At 36.8% G+C, this 17377-nt stretch overlaps 2 protein-coding genes across 4 annotated transcripts in view; one reads left to right on the top strand and one right to left on the bottom strand.

Annotated features, from left to right (window-relative positions):
- The window catches only part of AIMP1 (aminoacyl tRNA synthetase complex interacting multifunctional protein 1), a 39618-nt gene extending 37476 nt beyond the window's left edge, over positions 1–2142 (bottom strand). Inside the window, exon 1 of one of the 2 annotated variants that reach the window (XM_019416642.2) lies at positions 1299–1559. Coding sequence is in view for 1 of the 2 variants with exons in the window: in XM_019416633.2 (XP_019272178.2) it covers positions 1912–1913 (2 nt within the window). In the remaining variant the exon portion in view is untranslated. Of the gene's footprint in view, positions 1–1298; positions 1560–1911 lie in introns of those variants that run through there. The other variant, XM_019416633.2, reaches the window with a different exon arrangement.
- Positions 2143–2285: 143 nt separating this feature from the next.
- Positions 2286–17377, top strand: part of TBCK (TBC1 domain containing kinase) — a 225574-nt gene continuing 210482 nt past the window's right edge. The window contains exons 1-2 of one of the 2 annotated variants that reach the window (XM_019416577.2): positions 2286–2534; positions 8424–8644. In XM_019416577.2, coding sequence (XP_019272122.2) covers positions 8452–8644 — 193 coding nt within the window. In that variant the 5' untranslated portion in view covers positions 2286–2534; positions 8424–8451. The remainder of the gene's footprint in view (positions 2535–8423; positions 8645–17377) is intronic. The other variant, XM_019416570.2, reaches the window with a different exon arrangement.

The raw sequence follows: 17377 nt of genomic DNA on the forward strand, positions 1-17377 counted from the left end.
CTCATGCTCTGTCTCTCTCTCTCTCTCTCTCTCTCTCTCTGTCAAAAATAAATAAACGTTAAAAAAAATTTAAATTTTTGCGGTATAACACATTAGTTTTAGATGCACGTGATTCGATACTTATGTGTACTGCAAAATGATCACATTAGTCCAGTTAACGTCCTTCACCATAGTTACCAAAATTTTTTTCGTGTAATGAGAACCTTCAAGATCCACTCTTCTAGCTACTTTCAAATATTCAATAGAGTATTAACCATAGTCACTGCTTTGTATGTTATATCTCCATGACTTACTCATTTTAAAACTGGAAATTTGTTTTTATTCTTGATTGTTTTTCTTTACTTACTGGAGTGCCTTCTTCCTCTTTACTAATAAGGGCACAAGGAGTCTTGGGGGACTTAAGGGATGGCTATGAGAAGACAGTCCATACATTTTAGGTATTATGGCCATTGACACAGAAAATCTTCCTGTCCAGTGAAATATGCATAAAATTTAAAAAAAGGGTATGTCTAGGCCTCTCATGGCCTTCTTAGCAAACACCAAGGTCACCTTTTACCTGATTCAGAATTTCTTCAGTAGGGTTTAACCATCCCTTTACATTCAAAGAAGCACTCAGCAATATCTTACTCCCATTTCCTATCCAAGAACACAGCTAATAACAACAGCCACTATTTTAATGAGCCAAGCATATTACATATGGAGTCCTTTAAGCTTTTCAACCGTGTGAGATAACATTTCCATTTTATAGAAAAATTCAGAGAAAGTATGACTTATCTAAATCCATTCAAATATTAAATGGCAAAGCTCTGATTTTAACTTGTGTTAAAACTCACACTACACTTCATTTTCAAAGTGTTTCCCAAATCTAATTAGAGAAAATTAACTTACTACCCACCAATAATCTTATCCATCTAAATTAAGGGCACTAAGAACCTGACCATCCATTTCTCACCACCCTTACTCAAGCTACCATGTCTCCTCTACCATGTCTACGAAAAAAGCCTCCAAACTGGTCTTTCTTCTACCCTGTCCCTTTCAATATATTCTCCACAGCAGCCAGTAAGATCCTCTTTTTAAAAGGAAGCCAGATTATGTCGTCTACTGCTCAAAAGTCTCCAATAGCTTAGATGCCCTCAATATCTTTCATGATCTGTTCCTTCTATGACTTTGTCTCTAGCTTTAATCCCTTAACTCAACTCCAACCCACAAGCTTCCTTGCTATTCAGGAGAGTTTATGTTTCATGGCATCAACTAGCAATAACTGTTTATGGCTGGTTCCTCCACCTGACTGCACTTACCCCAGACACTTGTATGGTTAATTCTCTCACTGACGCCAGCTCTTGCTTGAAAGTTGTCTTTTCAGTGAGACTTTCCCTGGCCACACTAATATTTCAAACTATATCCTCCTCTGCTTTATTACTTATCCCTTAAGCGCCCATCACGACCTGCAATAGAACATGTTTTTCTTAATTCTGTTTAGGATGTCTTCCTCCATAAAATGCGGACTACAGGAAGATAGGGGTTTCTGTTTTGTCCATCGTTCTGTTCCCAATGCCTAAAACAGTACTAGAAACATGGTGGGCGCGTAACTAACTGAATGACTTCCTGACCCACCCCCACCCCTTTCACACACACCGGCGCGCGCGCACACATATAACTAAACGTGTTTGTGAATATATCTTTTCCAGTAGCAGCCTTTCTGTCAGCCCCGCATCCCATTTCTCAAACTTGGTTCCTTCAAGAGGTACCAAGCTGTTCCCTATTCCACATGCCAAGACTGGTGCTGGTATAAACGTACTTCCCACCAGTATTCGGAGGCTAGGTCCTATCTCCCCAAGATGAGTAAGGGAAGGAGGACTCTCCTTTGACCTCAACACGCCTACCCCCGGACCCTCTCAGGGAGTCACTCACATAAATCGGTGGACAGAGCAACCTGGAGAGCCTCACCGGGTAGCCTCAGTCTTCAGCAATTAGGGGCACCGTCCCGCACCCGACGGCAGTGAGAAAGGACCCAACGAGGTGTCCTCACCAAACGCCTGAGCGTTCCACCGACTTAACGTCAAATTCTGTCGCCCCTTCCCGGGCGTAACCGCACCACGCTGTCCGTCTTCTATTTCCTCAGCTAATAACTTAAACTCCTCTGTACCTCTTCCTTGGTAGCTACATTTTGTCACCGGTTGGGTAAGGGGCAAAACGCCGGACGTCGGGTCTTTCCTCCATGTTGTGTCGTGGAGGTTGTGAGGTCAGAGGAAACGGCCGGGCTGAATCGAGGGCGGGGGTGGGGAGAGCTGGGAGCTGTCATTGGAGCGGGTCTGGCTCGCGGTCCCGGCCAGATTCCGAGCCGGGAATTTCGGCGGATTTAGCTCGCAGGCAAAACGCAATCCCAGCGCTCCCGGAGCGGCCTCTTTTGTAGAAGCACCTGAGATGCTGGGTGTGGTGCACTAAACGGTAGCGACAGCAGCAGCCACAGCAAGCTGGGGCCCTGTGTAGAAGCTCCATCCCCTTGTCTCTGTGCCCGCCTGACTCAGAGGCAGGTATTTGGGTTCGTCAGTTTTGTGTGTCGTAGTGGGTGGGGCCGGTGGGAGGTAGAGGAATGTCAGGTGCAGCGAGTGGCCCAGTTTGTCCGCAGTAGAGGAGCCAACCTTTGGAGCTGCTTGCTACTGAGTCCTGTGCCCAAATGGAGCTAATGTCCGCCTTCCTTCCTACACACGTTTACCCGAGTCCTTTGAGAACTGTAGGCAGATGTTTAAGAATAACCACTGCATCACTGCTTCGAAGGAAGATTTAAAGAGGCGTTGGAGAATGTAGATTCAGTTCTCCATTACTCACCGTAGATGCAAAGTCTTGGTTTTGTTTTGGTTTTCAAAGGTTTAGTCATTTGTCGAGACATAACGTTCCCTTGTGGAGTTGGGGAATGTGAACTGGAAGTTCCTTTAGAATTGCCAGTGATTTCTTTTCAAGGCCCCTTGGTTCCTGTTTTTGTTTGGGACAGAAAGACAACTTTTTGAGGGAAAGTATATAAAATAAATGAGCTAGTGTTATTCGCCCGTTGAAGAAATGTGTGAATTATTTTATTCATGATGAAATCGGTATCTTTTGTACTGTTTTTTTTTTTTTGACCTTCGCCCCCCGACCTCCAATCTAATTTCGACTCCCAAATTCTTTGTGGGTAGGGATTGTGTCTCGTCCACTGTCGTTGGCCCTGAAGCTGGAAAAACACCTGAGTTAAAATAGGTTCAAGATATTGGTTGAATGAATGAATTTTCAAACCCCATTCCTACGTTGTATTTCCTCAACTAATCTCTCTCTCAACTTCAACTGTTTTCTTTTTTTTCACTAGCTTTCTTCCACTCACCAAGTGTGAACAAATCTATGTGTATATTTTTTTATATGTGAACCTTTTTATGTGCAATCATCTACATGAGTGCTTGGTAGTTGAAGGAGAACATTGATGAAATATTTTACACTAATTCGTGTCTTATCTTTTTGAATCATTTGCGTTTCTTTGGTTCTTTGCTTTTCAGTTGTCTGATAGTCTGTCTAATTGAAAATCAAATAGTATAATATAGAAGGATTGCATAATAAAATGCAATGGTTTAGTGTCTTCCTTCCTACCCTTAGTCCTATTCCTCAGAAATAACCCCCTTTAACCTTGTTAAACCTTAGATCTATAAGTTGAATAGTAAAAGAAAATGCTCACTCTTTTTTTTCTTTCTTTCTTTTTTTTTTTTTTTTTTTTTTTACTTTTTAAGACAAACTATCCATAACCTCCCTTATCCAAAGTTTTGAATAGTCATTACATTTTTTAGTTTTCATATTGGTTAATGTTATAATTCTAAATAATATACGTAAATTATTTTTTCACAATTTTCAAAAATATATTTTGGCTCCTTGTTTCGTAAAATGAGGAAAGTAATGACTCTACCTTCATTGCCCCTGCAAAAACTATATCTATCACTTCCACCATCCCCTATCTGGACTTTTATTTATACATTGTTAAGGTTAATAATATTTATATTACATTTCTTAACTACAATTTTTTTTGCTTTTTTTATGTGTGCTAAAAAATAACAAAATGTTACAATATTATGGCTTTGTAAATATTCCTAAGTACAGAGTCAAAAAGTATGCTATGATACATTTCCTTCCCAGTTTCTTAATTTCATGACCCCTGTGCCACACTAAGGAGAAGACTTGTAATATTAACATCAGATTGATTTCTTCTTTCTTCCCCTATAATGACCAAAAAATTATGCCATAGTTAAGTGTGATTTATGTTTTGGGCCATGTACATCTTATATAGTTTTTAACCCTCCTCACTTTTACAAAGGACTTTCTGTTTTCTTTTGAGGGAAAGTTAGTTACATTGTTTTTGTTTTCACCAAATCCTTCCATCTTACGCTTTCTTTACCACATCCTCTCATTCTTTGTATGAGAAGCTTCCATTCCATATCTTTGCTTGAAGATGTTCCCTTAAAGCCCAATTACTTTCTGTTTAATGTGAACAGATTACATTCGGGTAAGTTACATTCTTTCTTAACCACACATTTTCTGTTATTTGTATTTCTCCTCTGTTTTGGTAGAATACATCCTAAGAATATTTATTCATAAAAGGTATGTGGATGTTAATTTTATTTTTTAATGTTCATATGGCTGTAAATTATTATTATTTATTTTTGCTATAATGATGGATAGTTTGGCAGGGTATAGAAGCAAAATTTTGTCTCTTTAAGTCTTTCAAAGCTTCACTGTCCTCTAACTTTCACTATTGCTCATGAGAGAATGAGAATGCCACTCTTAATTTGTTGAGGCCTGAACTATTTATTTTCTCTCTGGAATGACTAAAAAATTTTATTTTCCTTGATGCTTTGAAAATGTATGATGACATGTCTTGTGAGTTTATTCTTGAAGTGAACTCATTGAAAGGAGCTAGGAAAAATGTCATAGTGTGGGTATTTTTCATTTGCCCTCCTCGATATTATAAGCCTTTCTAATTTGAAGGTACAATTTCCCTTCAACCGTGGGGAATTTTTCTCCTATTCTGTCTTCTATAATTTATTCTCCTTTATTTTCCTCTGTTCTCTTTTTGAAACTGTTGTAAGGTGGTTTTTGTATACTTGGTTTGATTTACTATATCTATTATCTTTTCTCTTATGTTTTCATCTATTTGCTTTTTGTTCCATACCCTGAGCAGTTGTCTCAACTTTCTTTTCCAACACTTCAGTCTAACTTGGTAATAATTTAATTTCCAACCACTCATTTTTAATTCTTCCTTCCTCATATTCTCTTAATTTTATTTTTTATAAGATACAATTTACATATCTTAAAATGCACTGATTTTAAGTGAGTAGTTTGATGAGTTTTGATACATGTAAACATCCATGTGACAACCATCACCCCAATCAAGATGCAGAACATCCAAAACTCCAAAAAAGTTCATTTTATCAATTTTTTCTTTTATGGTTAGTGCTTTTTGTTATCCTGCCTAAGAAATCTTTGCTATCCTAAGGTTGCATTTAGGTCTATAATCCATCTCAGATATTTGTGGATGTAACTGTAAGAATTGAGGGATTATTTTTTTTCTTTTCCATATGGATATATTGTTGTTTCAGCACCATTTGCTGAAAGACTGCCCTTTCCCTATTGATTTTCTTAGCCTTTGTTGGAAATCAATTCATTGTATTTTTAAAATTTTTTCAACTTAAAATTTGAAAAATATAAAGTATGTGGTCTCTAACACAAACATATGTAGATATAGAATATGGAAATTTGGAGCATAATAATAATATGAACACCCATTAAATCCACCAATTAAAAACTAAGATATTACTCAAGATTGTTGAAGCTTCTTATGGGTTCTTCCCTAATCTCACTCTGCTTTTCATACAGTGGTAACTGTATCCTCATATTTTTCTTCTCCTTCCTTCCATCCTCCTCCCCTTCTTCCTCATTATTATTATTATCACCTTTTTAAAAATTTTTTTAAGGTTTATTCATTTTTTGTAGAGAGAGAGTGTGAGTGGGGGAGGGGCAGAGAGAGAGGGAGACACAGAATCCAAAGCGGGCTCCACGCTCTGAACTGGCAGCACAGAGTCTGATGTGGGGCTCAAACTCACGGACCGTGAGATCGTGACCTGAGCTGAAGTCGGACGCTCAACCGTCTGAGCCACCCAGTTGCCCCTACCTTACTTTTTAATATAATATTACCTCAAATGTACATACTCCTGAATTATTTATTATTCAGCTTTTCTTGTTGAATATTATGAATATTGGCATACATTTTATGTGCTTTTTTTCCCCACCCAACATTATATTTAGATTCATCTATGCTGATATATGTTGCTACAATTTGCTTATTTTCTGTCATGTATACTCTTCCATCAGATGAATGTACAGTTTCCTTAATCATTCACCTGTCTTTGGATATTTAAGTTTCCAGTTTGGGGATTAATAGGAACAACACCATGCTGATTTTTCTTGCATGTATCCCTTATTTATGTGTGTAGGACTTTCTGCCGGAATTGAATAGCAAAATAGTGTCAAACTGTTTTCCAAAGTGATTGTTTTAGTTTATATTCTCTTCATGTCCTAACATTTTGTATTATCAAATTTAATTAATCAGATTTAATTATTACTCTCTGGCAGGTATAAATTCTCCTATAGTTTTAATGAGCAGTTTCTTGAATATTAATGAGGATGTTCATTTTCTCATATATGTACCAGCAACTCCTTTTTACTCTTTTGTGAAATATGTTTTGCTACACCTCTTTTTATGTAATATCATGTCAAATCTTTCTAAATATATTTCAACTTGTTTTGGTTTTCATTGTTTTCTTTTGCATAACTTATTTTAGTCACCTCCAGGGCAGGTTTTTTAGTTTGTTTATTTTATTTTTTGCCCATTATGATGTGGTCTTTCTTCAACTATCTGATGATTCCTGGACAGTTCATGATTTTAGAGTTAAGGAAGTCTGTCTGAGAGCTTTGTGTATATGGACAGGCTTGTTGACTGCTATTCTGTGTTTTAGGATGGCTGGGTAGATAGTTATATCTTAACTGGGGCCCTACAAATTCCAGAATTAAGAGCAGTTTGCCTTTGTCACCATGCCCATACTAGCTATTTATTATAATTCTCACAAAGTTGGTTTATTTCTAGGAAAGAAACTTACCTTTTTTCCTTTGAGGAAAAATAACCAACTAGTAATGGGGGGCCAGTGACAAAGTTAATTCTTTTATTCTTCTGCCCTTTAAGTTATCATTCTCATTTCAAATCCTCTTCTGACTTCTGTTCCCCATTGTTTCTGCTTTTGTGATCTCAAGTTTCTGAATCTGAAGAGGCCCAACAGAGGTCTTGACTGCAATATACTTTATAGTTTCTTTCTTTTGCTTCTTAAAACAATACTTCATATGCCAAATGCTTTACTGGGGGTTTTTGGAATCTTTCATTAGGTCATGGCCCTTTTCTGTTTTCTTCCTTATTATGAATTTATACATTTAAAAGTATTTCCTTTTAATGTTTTTAATGAGGTTTCTGCACAGACATAAAAAGTGGTCTATTACTTTGATTTAGAATTCCAACATTTTGATTGTGAAAGCTGAGAAAGGAAGAATGCAGTGCTGGACCAATGGAATGTCTTTGTAGTGAGACACCTGGGTGAAAGATCTTTTTGTTCAGTGGCCTTTTTCCTTGTGATTGCCCTAATGTGATTCAGATTGATTTTGAGCAGGTTTCTTAATCTCCAGGTTGCTTTGTTACATAACTCTGGGGCACTATTTGTTTTGGAGACCATGCCAGTAGGATTGCCCTAGATATATACACGAAACATCTATCTTTAAACTGGAGGCAATAACATCTGTGAAGATTGTTGAGGGAATAAATTAAAACAGATCACATGGAAATTACCAAGCACAAAACCAAAACTGATTAGTTAAGTAACATAGAGGCTTCTGTTATCTAGTTTAATTTTTACTACTATTAATAGAGGCCTTGATAATTTAAAGGTAATGGTTGGAATACCTATTTCATCTTTTCTGACTTTACTTACTTTGCAAGAAGGAAAAATTCTTGATGGTCTATGGGTTGTTCAAGCTTTAGGTAAACAGAAGATCCTTATTGATGTGAATATGCAATAACAGACTTCCTCTTAACACTGTCAGACATCATTAGGAGGGAATGTTCTATTTTTTGCCTTTTTATGCCATTGAAAATCTTTGATTATGATTTAGAGCTACAATCTAAATTTATGATTGGGTGGTTTTTCCTCGTAGATATTATCTTGGAATTTTTTTACTTTGATTCTTTTTACTGTGAAGTGTTCTGATTGGCATTTTCCTCCAAGTTATATATTATTAATCATATTTAAGGTGAGAAAACACTGGCTTAATTTTTGGTTGATCTGTCATAAAATTCTCTCCTTTTCCAGATTATCTTAGAAGATCTAGGATTCTGAAATGTTTCCCCTGAAGGATGCTGAAATGGGTGCCTTTACCTTCTTTGCCTCAGCTCTGCCACATGATGTTTGTGGAAGTAATGGGCTTCCTCTTACACCAAATTCCATCAAAATTTTGGGGCGATTTCAAATCCTTAAGACCATCACTCATCCCAGACTTTGCCAGTATGTGGATATTTCTAGGGGAAAGCATGGTAAGTTGTTCTTTTCTTCTGTTTTTGTATTCCTTACTCTGTTACCTTGATTAGGTTACAAGTATATAATGAGCGCATACAATAGTCAGTATATGTGGGTATGTGCATGCCCTCACCTTCAGTCCAGCCAAACTGAGTCTTTTGAGTTTTCCTGATTGCCCTGGCCCCTCACAGGTCCCTGTTTTTATACTCTGCTATTTTCTTTCATGGGTTATATTATTCTCTGCAATCTGAGCTTAATCCCTTTCCTAATTTCTTATATATCTTTTATCAGATTTTATTATTATTTTCTATTTAATTTGTCTCTTTTGAGGATTCTCAGTTCTTGACTTTTGCCCCTAACCTCAGAGAGACAGTACTGCACCTGGTACATAGAAGGCATTCAGTAAGTGTTGAGTGAGTAAATTAATGAATGACTACATTTGAGAAATTCGTATTTTTCAGATCTGAGAATCAGGATTTTTAATTTTCTCTTTCAGAGAAACCACCTATCTTAAGCATATTTCTTCAATTCTGTAAAAAGGAAATGAAAGCTCTCATACCAGAAATTTGAGAAGTGTCTATTTAAATGTATTTTATGATTGAAAGTAGTTATTTGGGCTGTCTTCAAATGAAAACAGTCACTATTTTTTTCTTTTGGAATTTATTCTTTTCTTTCTTTTTTTTTTTTTTATGAGTTCAGAAGAAGTGTTTATTGCCTTCTTATGTGGTTGCTGTGTAGGGCATAAGAAGGTATTGCATAAGCTTAATAGGTAAGAGAGCGATTAATGAATAAGCTGACTTTTCCTCATTGCTGCTTTTACCAAAGGAAAAAAATGTTCTCAGTGTTGGGCAACTAAATAAAAAGAGCCTCATTCCAGAAACAGAGGTTCTTCGTAGCACACCAAATATTTCTGAGTCTCTTCTGAGCCATGTTGTGGTGGGGGAATATAAACAGGAGCTGATAGTTTGGAGGAGGGCCAGCCTCAGAGAACGTGTCCTCATCCCCTAACATAGTCAAGATTCAAAGAAATTATTGTATAGTTCATGATGTCCAAGTGCTTCCCTGTCCATGCTGAAGCCTCTCTTCTTCCTTAAGGCCGGGAAGACTATCATTCCGCCAGTGGACAGATCCCTGATGAGGCCCATAGGTTCACCGGGCAGACACCCCCTGTGATTATTGCCACCTGACCCCTCATCATTGTTCCCTTTCTTTTTTTTTTTTCAATTTTATTTTTTTTAATTTACATCCAAGTTAGTTAGCATATAGTGCAACAATGATTTCAGGAGTAGATTCCTTAATGCCCTTTACCCATTTAGCCCATCCCCGCCCCACACCCCCTCCAGCAACCCTCAGTTTGTTCTCCTTATTTATGAGTCTCTTATGCTTTGTCCCCCTCCCTGTTTTATATTTTTGTTTCCCTTCCCTTATGTTCATCTGTTTTGTCTCTTAAAGTCCTCATATGAGTGAAGTCATAGAATATTTGTCTTTCTCTGACTAATTTCACTTAGCATAATACTCTCCAGTTCCATCCACGTAGTTGCAAATGACAAGATTTCATTCTTTTTGATTGCCAAGTAATCCTCCATTGTGTGTGTGTGTGTGTGTGTGTGTGTATACATATATATATATATATATATATATATATATATGTATATATATATACATATATATACCACATGTTCTTTATCCATTCATCCATCAATGGACATTTGGGCTCTTTCCATAATTTGGCTATTGTTGATAGTGCTGCTATAAACATGGGGGGTGCATGTATCCCTTCGAAACAGCACACCTGTATCCTGTGGATAAATGCCTAGTAGTGCAATTGCTGGGTTGTAGGGTAGTTCTATTTTTAGTTTTTTGAGGAACCTCCATAATGTTTTCCAGAGTGGCTGTGTTCCCACCAACAATGAAAAAGAGATCCTCTTTCTTGGCATCCTTGCCAACATCTGTTGTTGCCTGAGTTGTTAATGTTAGCCATTCTGACAGGGCTAAGGTGGTATCTCATTGTGGTTTTGATTTATATTTCCCTGATGATGAGTGATGTTGAGCATTTTTTCATGTGTCAGTTGGCCATCTGGATGTCTTCCTTGGAGAAGTGTCTGTTCATGTCTTTTGCCCATTTCTTCACTGGATTATTTCTTTTTTGGGTGTTGAGTTTGATAAGTTCTTTATAGATTTTGGATACTAACCCTTTATCTCATATATCATTTGCAAATATCTTCTCCCATTCTGTCGGTTGCCTTTTAGTTTTGCTGATTGTTTCCTTTGCTGTGCAGAACGTTTTTTGGTTTTTTTTTTGGTTTTTTTTTGGTTTTTCTTTGATGAGGTCCCAGTAGTTCATTTTTGCTTTTGTTTTCCTTGCCTCAGGAGATGTGTTGAGTAAGAAGTTGCTGCAGCCAAGATCAAAGAAGTTTTTGCCTGCTTTCTCCTCGAGGATTTTGATGGCTTCCTGGCTTACACTTAGTTCTTTCATCCATTTTGAGTTTATTTTTGTGTATGGTGTAAGAAAGTGGTCCAGGTTCGTTCTTCTGCATGTCGCTGTCCAGTTTTCCCAGCACCACTTGCTGAAGAGAATGTCTTTATTCCATTGGATATTCTTTCCTGCTTTGTCAAAGATTAGTTGGCCATACATTTGTGGGTCCATTTCTAGCGTCTCTATTCTGTTCCATTGGTCTGTTCTTGTGCCAGTACCATACTGTCTTGATGATTACAGCTTTGTAGTATAGCTTGAAGTCTGGAATTGTGATGCCTCCAGCTTTGGTTTTCTTTTTCAAGATTGCTTTGGCTATTCAGGGTCTTTTCTGGTTCCATATAAATTTTGGGATCATTTGTTCAGCTCTGAAGAATGCTGGCATTATTTTGATAGGGATTGCATTGAATATGTAGATTGTTTTGGGAAGTATCGGCATTTTAACAATATTTGTTCTAACTATCCAGGAGCATGGAATCTTTTCCATTTTTTGTGTCTTCTTCAATTTCTTTCATAAGCTTTCTATAGTTTTCAGTGTATAGATTTTTCACCTCTTTGGTTAGATTTATTCCTAGGTACTTTGTGGTTTTTGGTGCAACTATAAATGGGATTGATTTTTTGATTTCTCTTTCTGTTGCTTCATTGTTGGTGTATAGGAATGCAACCGATTTCTGTGCATTGATTTTATATCCTACAGCTTTGCTGAATTCATGAATCAATTCTAGCAGTTTTTTGGTGGAATCTTTAGGGTTTTCCGTATAGAGTATCATGTCATCTATGAAGAGTGAAAGTTTGACCTCCTTCTGGACAATTTGAATGCCTTTAATTTGTGTTGTCTGATTGCAGAGGCTAAGACCTCCAATTCTATGTTGAATAACAGTGGTGAGAGTGGACATTCCTGTTTTGTTCCTGACCTTAGGGGGAAAGCTCCCAGATTTTTCCCATTGAGGATGATATTAGCATTGGATCATTCATATTTGGCTTTTATGATCTGGAGGTATGCTCCTTCTATCCCTACTTTCTTGAGAGTTTTTATCAAGAAAGGATGCTGTATTTTGTCAAATGCTTTCTCTGCATCTATTGAGAGGATCAGATGGTTCTTGTCCTTTCTTTTATTGATGTGATGAATCACATTGTTTGTTTCGTGGATATTGAACCAGCCCTGCCTCACCAGTATAAATCCCACTTGGTCGTGGTGAATAATTTTTTTAATATATTATTGGATCCCGTTGGCTAATATCTTGTTGAGGATTTTTGCATCCATGTTCATCAGGGAAATTGGTCTATAGTTCTCCTTTTTAGTGGGGTCTCTGTCTGGTTTTAGAACCAAGGTAATGCTGACTTCATAGAAAGAGTTTGGAAGTTTTCCTTCCATTTCTATTTTTTGGAACAGTTTCAAGAGAATAGATGTTAACTCTTCCTTAAATGTTTGGTAGAATTCCCCTGGAAAGCCATCTGGCCCTGGACTTTTGTTTTTTGGCAGATTTTTGATTACTAATTCGATTTCCTTACTGATTATGGGTCTGTTCAAATTTTCTATTTTTCCTGTTTCAGTTTTGGTAGTGTATATGTTTCTAGGGATTTGTCCTTTTCTTCCAGACTATCCATTTTATTGGCATATAATTGCTCATAATATTCTCTTTTATTGTTTTTATTTCTGTTGTGTTGGTTGTGATCCCTCCTCTTTCATTCTTGATTTTATTTATTTGGGTCCTTTCCTTTTTCTTCTTGATCAAACTGGCTAATGTTTTATCAATTTTGTTAATTCTTTCAAAGAACCAGATTCTGGTTTCATTGATCTGTTCTACTGTTTTTTTTGGTTTCAATAGCATTGATTTCTGCTCTGATCTTTATTATTTCCTGTCTTCTGCTGGTTTGGGGTTTTATTTGCTATTCTTTTTCTAGCTCCTTCAGATGTAAGGTTAGGTTGTATATCTGAGATCTTTCTTCCTTCTTTAGGAAGGCCTGGATTGCTATATACTTTCCTCTTATGACCGCCTTTGCTGTATCCCAGAGGTTTTGGGTTGTGGTGTTATCATTTTCATTGACTTCCATATGCTTTTAATTTCCCCTTTAACTGCTTGGTTAGCCCATTCATTCTTTAGTAGGATGTCCTTCAGTCTCCAAGTAGTTGTTACCTTTCCAAATTTTTTTTATGGTTGATTTTGAGTTTCATAGCGTTGTGGTCTGAAAATATGCACAGTATGATCTCGATCTTTTTGTACTTACTTAGGGCTGATTTTTGTCCCAGTATATGGTCTATTCTGGAGAACGTTCCATGTGCACTGGAGAAGAAAGTATATTCTGCTGCTTTAGGATGAAATGTTCTGAATATATCTGTTAAGTCCATCTGGTCCAGTGTGTCATTTAAAGCCATTGTTTCCTTGTTGATTGTTTGATTAGGTGATTTGTCCATTGTTGTGAGTGGGGGTGTTGAAGTCTCCTACTATTATGGTGTTACTATCAATTAGTTTCTTTATGTTTGTGATTAATTGATTTATATATTTGGGTGCTGCCACATTTGGCACATAAATGTTTATAATTGTTAGGTCCTCTTAGTCTGTAGACCCCTTGATTATGATATAATGCCCTTCTGCATCTCTTGATACAGTCTTTATCATAAAGTCTAGATTGCCTTATATAAGCATGGCTACTCTGGCTTTCTTCTGTTGACCATTAGCCTGATAGATGGTTCTACATCCCCTTTCAGACTGAAGGTGTCTTTAGGTCTAAAGTGGGTCTCTTGTAAATAGCATATAGATGGATCTTGTTTTCTTATTCATTCTCTTACCCTATGTCTTTTGACTGGAGCATTGAGTCCATTGACATTTAGAGTGAGTACTAAAAGATAAGAATTTATTGTCATTATGTTGCTTGTAGAGTTGGAGTTTCTGGTGGTGTTCTCTTGTCTTTTCTAATCTTTGTTGCTTTTGGTATTTATTTATTTTTTTTTAATTTTTTTTTTTATTTTCATCTTTTTCCCCCTCATAGAGTCCCCCTTAAAATTTCTTGCAGGGCTGGTTTAGTGGTCACAAACTTATTTAATTTTTGTCTGGGAAACTGTTTATCTCTCCTATTTTGAATGACAGCCTTGCTGGCTAAAGAATTCTTGGCTGCATATTTTTTCTGATTCAGCACATTGAATGTATCCTGCCACTCATTTCTGGTCTGCCAAGTTTCTGTGGATAGGTCTGCTGCAAACCTGATCTGTCTTCCCTTGTAGGTTAAGGATTTTTTTTTTTCCCTTGCTGCTGGAGTTTAGTCTTTTCATATAAAATTCCATTTAGAAAACCAAAGTAGAAAAGTTGAACCCTATTGGTTAAAAATTTAGTGGTTCACTAGGAAGATGTTTATTGCCTTTTCAGTCAGATTCTGGTATCAGATTCAGAGTCAGATTCTTTTGCATCCCATATCTTAGTCCATTTGGACTGCTATAACAAAACATCAAAAACTGAATGAACAACAAATATTTATTTCTCCTAGTTCTAGAGGCTGGGAAGTCCAAGATCAAGGAACCAGCAGATTCCATGTTTAGTGAGGCCCACTTCCTCATGACAGCATTTTTTACATAGTGGAAAAGTCCAGGAAGTTCTCTAAGGTCTCTTTTATAAAAGCACTAATCCCATTCATGAGGACAGAGCTCTCAGTACCTAATTATCTTACAAAGGTCCCACCCCCAAACACCATTGCACTGGGGATTATTAGGTCTTAATCCTAGGGGAGGGAGGACACAAATATTAATGTATTCAATTCTAGATATTTATGATGGTAATATTTTAACTATTTAAAAACTATTTTTGGAAACTTAATTGCTTGCAGATGTTTTATTTCTTATAATTATTTTAAGTGCATTTCAGTGAAATGTATTTAATTTTTCTAACAAAACACTTTGTAAAAGTTAACCCTATACATTTGCTGATATTTAAGTTATTTTCCTATAAAAATGGCATTTTCATGTGTTTCAACCTAATATTAATGACCCTCAAAAAATGCAAACAACATTTTCCTTGTTTTGTGACAAATAGGCTAAATAATATTTCCAAGTAGTCTGGGTATGGCTTTTAAAAAGTATTTACTTTGAAAACATTTACATTTTATAGACTTTGAGTAGAAAATGTTTTTATAATAAGTAATATTAATAGTTAATATTTTTTGAGCATTGTGTATTAGGCAGTATTTTAAGTGCTTTACATATTTTGATTTAATCCTCATAATATTACCATGAGATAGGAACTATTAACTATTCTCATCGTACAGATAAGGATATTGAGATACAGAGCAATTAAGTAACTAATCTAAGGCCATACAATTAGTAAGTAAAGAGAGGTAGAATACTAATACATTTTATCATATTTCAAAAGATTTTTAAAGTTGAAATAAGTGTACATTAATGCAAATATTGGCACTTCTACAATCGAAGCTATTCAATACCTTAAATACTTTGGAGCTCTATTACATACCTAGTGTCTTGAATATTTAGATATGTCTCATGGCCTGATAAGAGACATGCGGGGGCACCTGGGTGGCTCAGTCAGTTAAGCGTCTGACTTCGGTTCAGGTCATGATCTCATGGTTTGTGTGTTCGAGCCCCACATCCAGCTCTGTGTTGATAGTTCAGAGCCTGGAGCCTGCTTCAGATTCTGTGTCTGTCTCTCTCTCTCTCTCTCAAAAATAAAATAAACATTAAAAATTTTTGAGAAAAAAAGAGATATGGGAAGGAAAGTGGTAAAAGAGAGTTAATTGTCATGCCGATGATGAAAATTTGTGATTTTTTTATATTCAAGTATATACTTGAATATATATACATACACACATGTGCACAGAAATGTTAAACATTGTTCTATTGGGACTTTCTTTATTATGCAAGCTGGCCTTGCCTTTGATTGATCTATTCAGCAAATATTAGTAAATATTTACCAGCTTTGGCCTAACCTTTCAAGAGAAAATGTAGGTAGGTCCGTATTAACGCTATAAGGATTTCTCTCCACAGGAAGCAAATTTGGAGGGAAGAGCCGATAGCTAGAATTGAAGCAGAGTTATTAAGATGCTGATGAATTGAAGATATATTTTGGAACCAGCCTTTCTTTCTACTCTGACATTTTATTTATTTTTTTTTTTTTAATTTTTATTTTTTTTCAATATATGAAATTTATTGTCAAATTGGTTTCCATACAACACCCAGTGCTCATCCCAAAAGGTGCCCTCCCAATACCCATCACCCACCCTCCCCTCCCTCCCACCCCCCATCAACTCTCAGTTTGTTCTCAGTTTTTAACAGTCTCTTATGCTTTGGCTCTCTCCCACTCTAACCTCTTTTTTTTTTCCTTCCCCTCCTACATGGGTTTCTGTTAAGTTTCTCAGGATCCACATAAGAGTGAAACCATATGGTATCTGTCTTTTCTGTATGGCTTATTTCACTTAGCATCACACTCTCCAGTTCCATCCACGTTGCTACAAAGGGCCGTATTTCGTTCTTTCTCATTGCCATGTAGTACTCCATTGTGTATATAAACCACAATTTCTTTATCCATTCATCAGTTGATGGACATTTAGGCTCTTTCCATAATTTGGCTATTGTTGAGAGTGCTGCTATAAACATTGGGGTACAAGTGCCCCTATGCATCAGTACTCCTGTATCCCTTGGGTAAATTCCTAGCAGTGCTATTGCTGGGTCATAGGGTAGGTCTATTTTTAATTTTCTGAGGAACTTCCACACTGCTTTCCAGAGTGGCTGCACCAATTTGCATTCCCACCAACAGTGCAAGAGGGTTCCCATTTTTCCACATCCTCGCCAGCATCTATAGTCTCCTGATTTGTTCATTTTGACCACTCTGACTGGCGTGAGGTGATATCTGAGTGTGGTTTTGATTTGTATTTCCCTCATGAGGAGCGACATTGAGCATCTTTTCATGTGCCTGTTGGCCATCCGTATGTCTTTAGAGAAGTGTCTATTCATGTTTTCTGCCCATTTCTTCACTGGGTTATTTGTTTTTTGGGTGTGGAGTTTGGTGAGCTCTTTATAGATTTTGGATACTAGCCCTTTGTCCGATATGTCATTTGCAAATATCTTTTCCCATTCCATTGGTTGCCTTTTAGTTTTATTGGTTGTTTCCTTTGCTGTGCAGAAGCTTTTTATCTTCATAAGGTCCCAGTAGTTCATTTTTGCTTTTAATTCCCTTGCCTTTGGGGATGTGTCGAGTAAGAGATTGCTACGGCTGAGGTCAGAGAGGTCTTTTCCTGCTTTCTCCTCTAGGGTTTTGATGGTTTCCTGTCTCAC

The sequence above is a fragment of the Panthera pardus genome, unplaced genomic scaffold, assembly GCF_024362965.1.
Source record: "Panthera pardus isolate Hobbes unplaced genomic scaffold, ASM2436296v1 HiC_scaffold_13, whole genome shotgun sequence".
Taxonomy (NCBI): domain Eukaryota; kingdom Metazoa; phylum Chordata; class Mammalia; order Carnivora; family Felidae; genus Panthera; species Panthera pardus.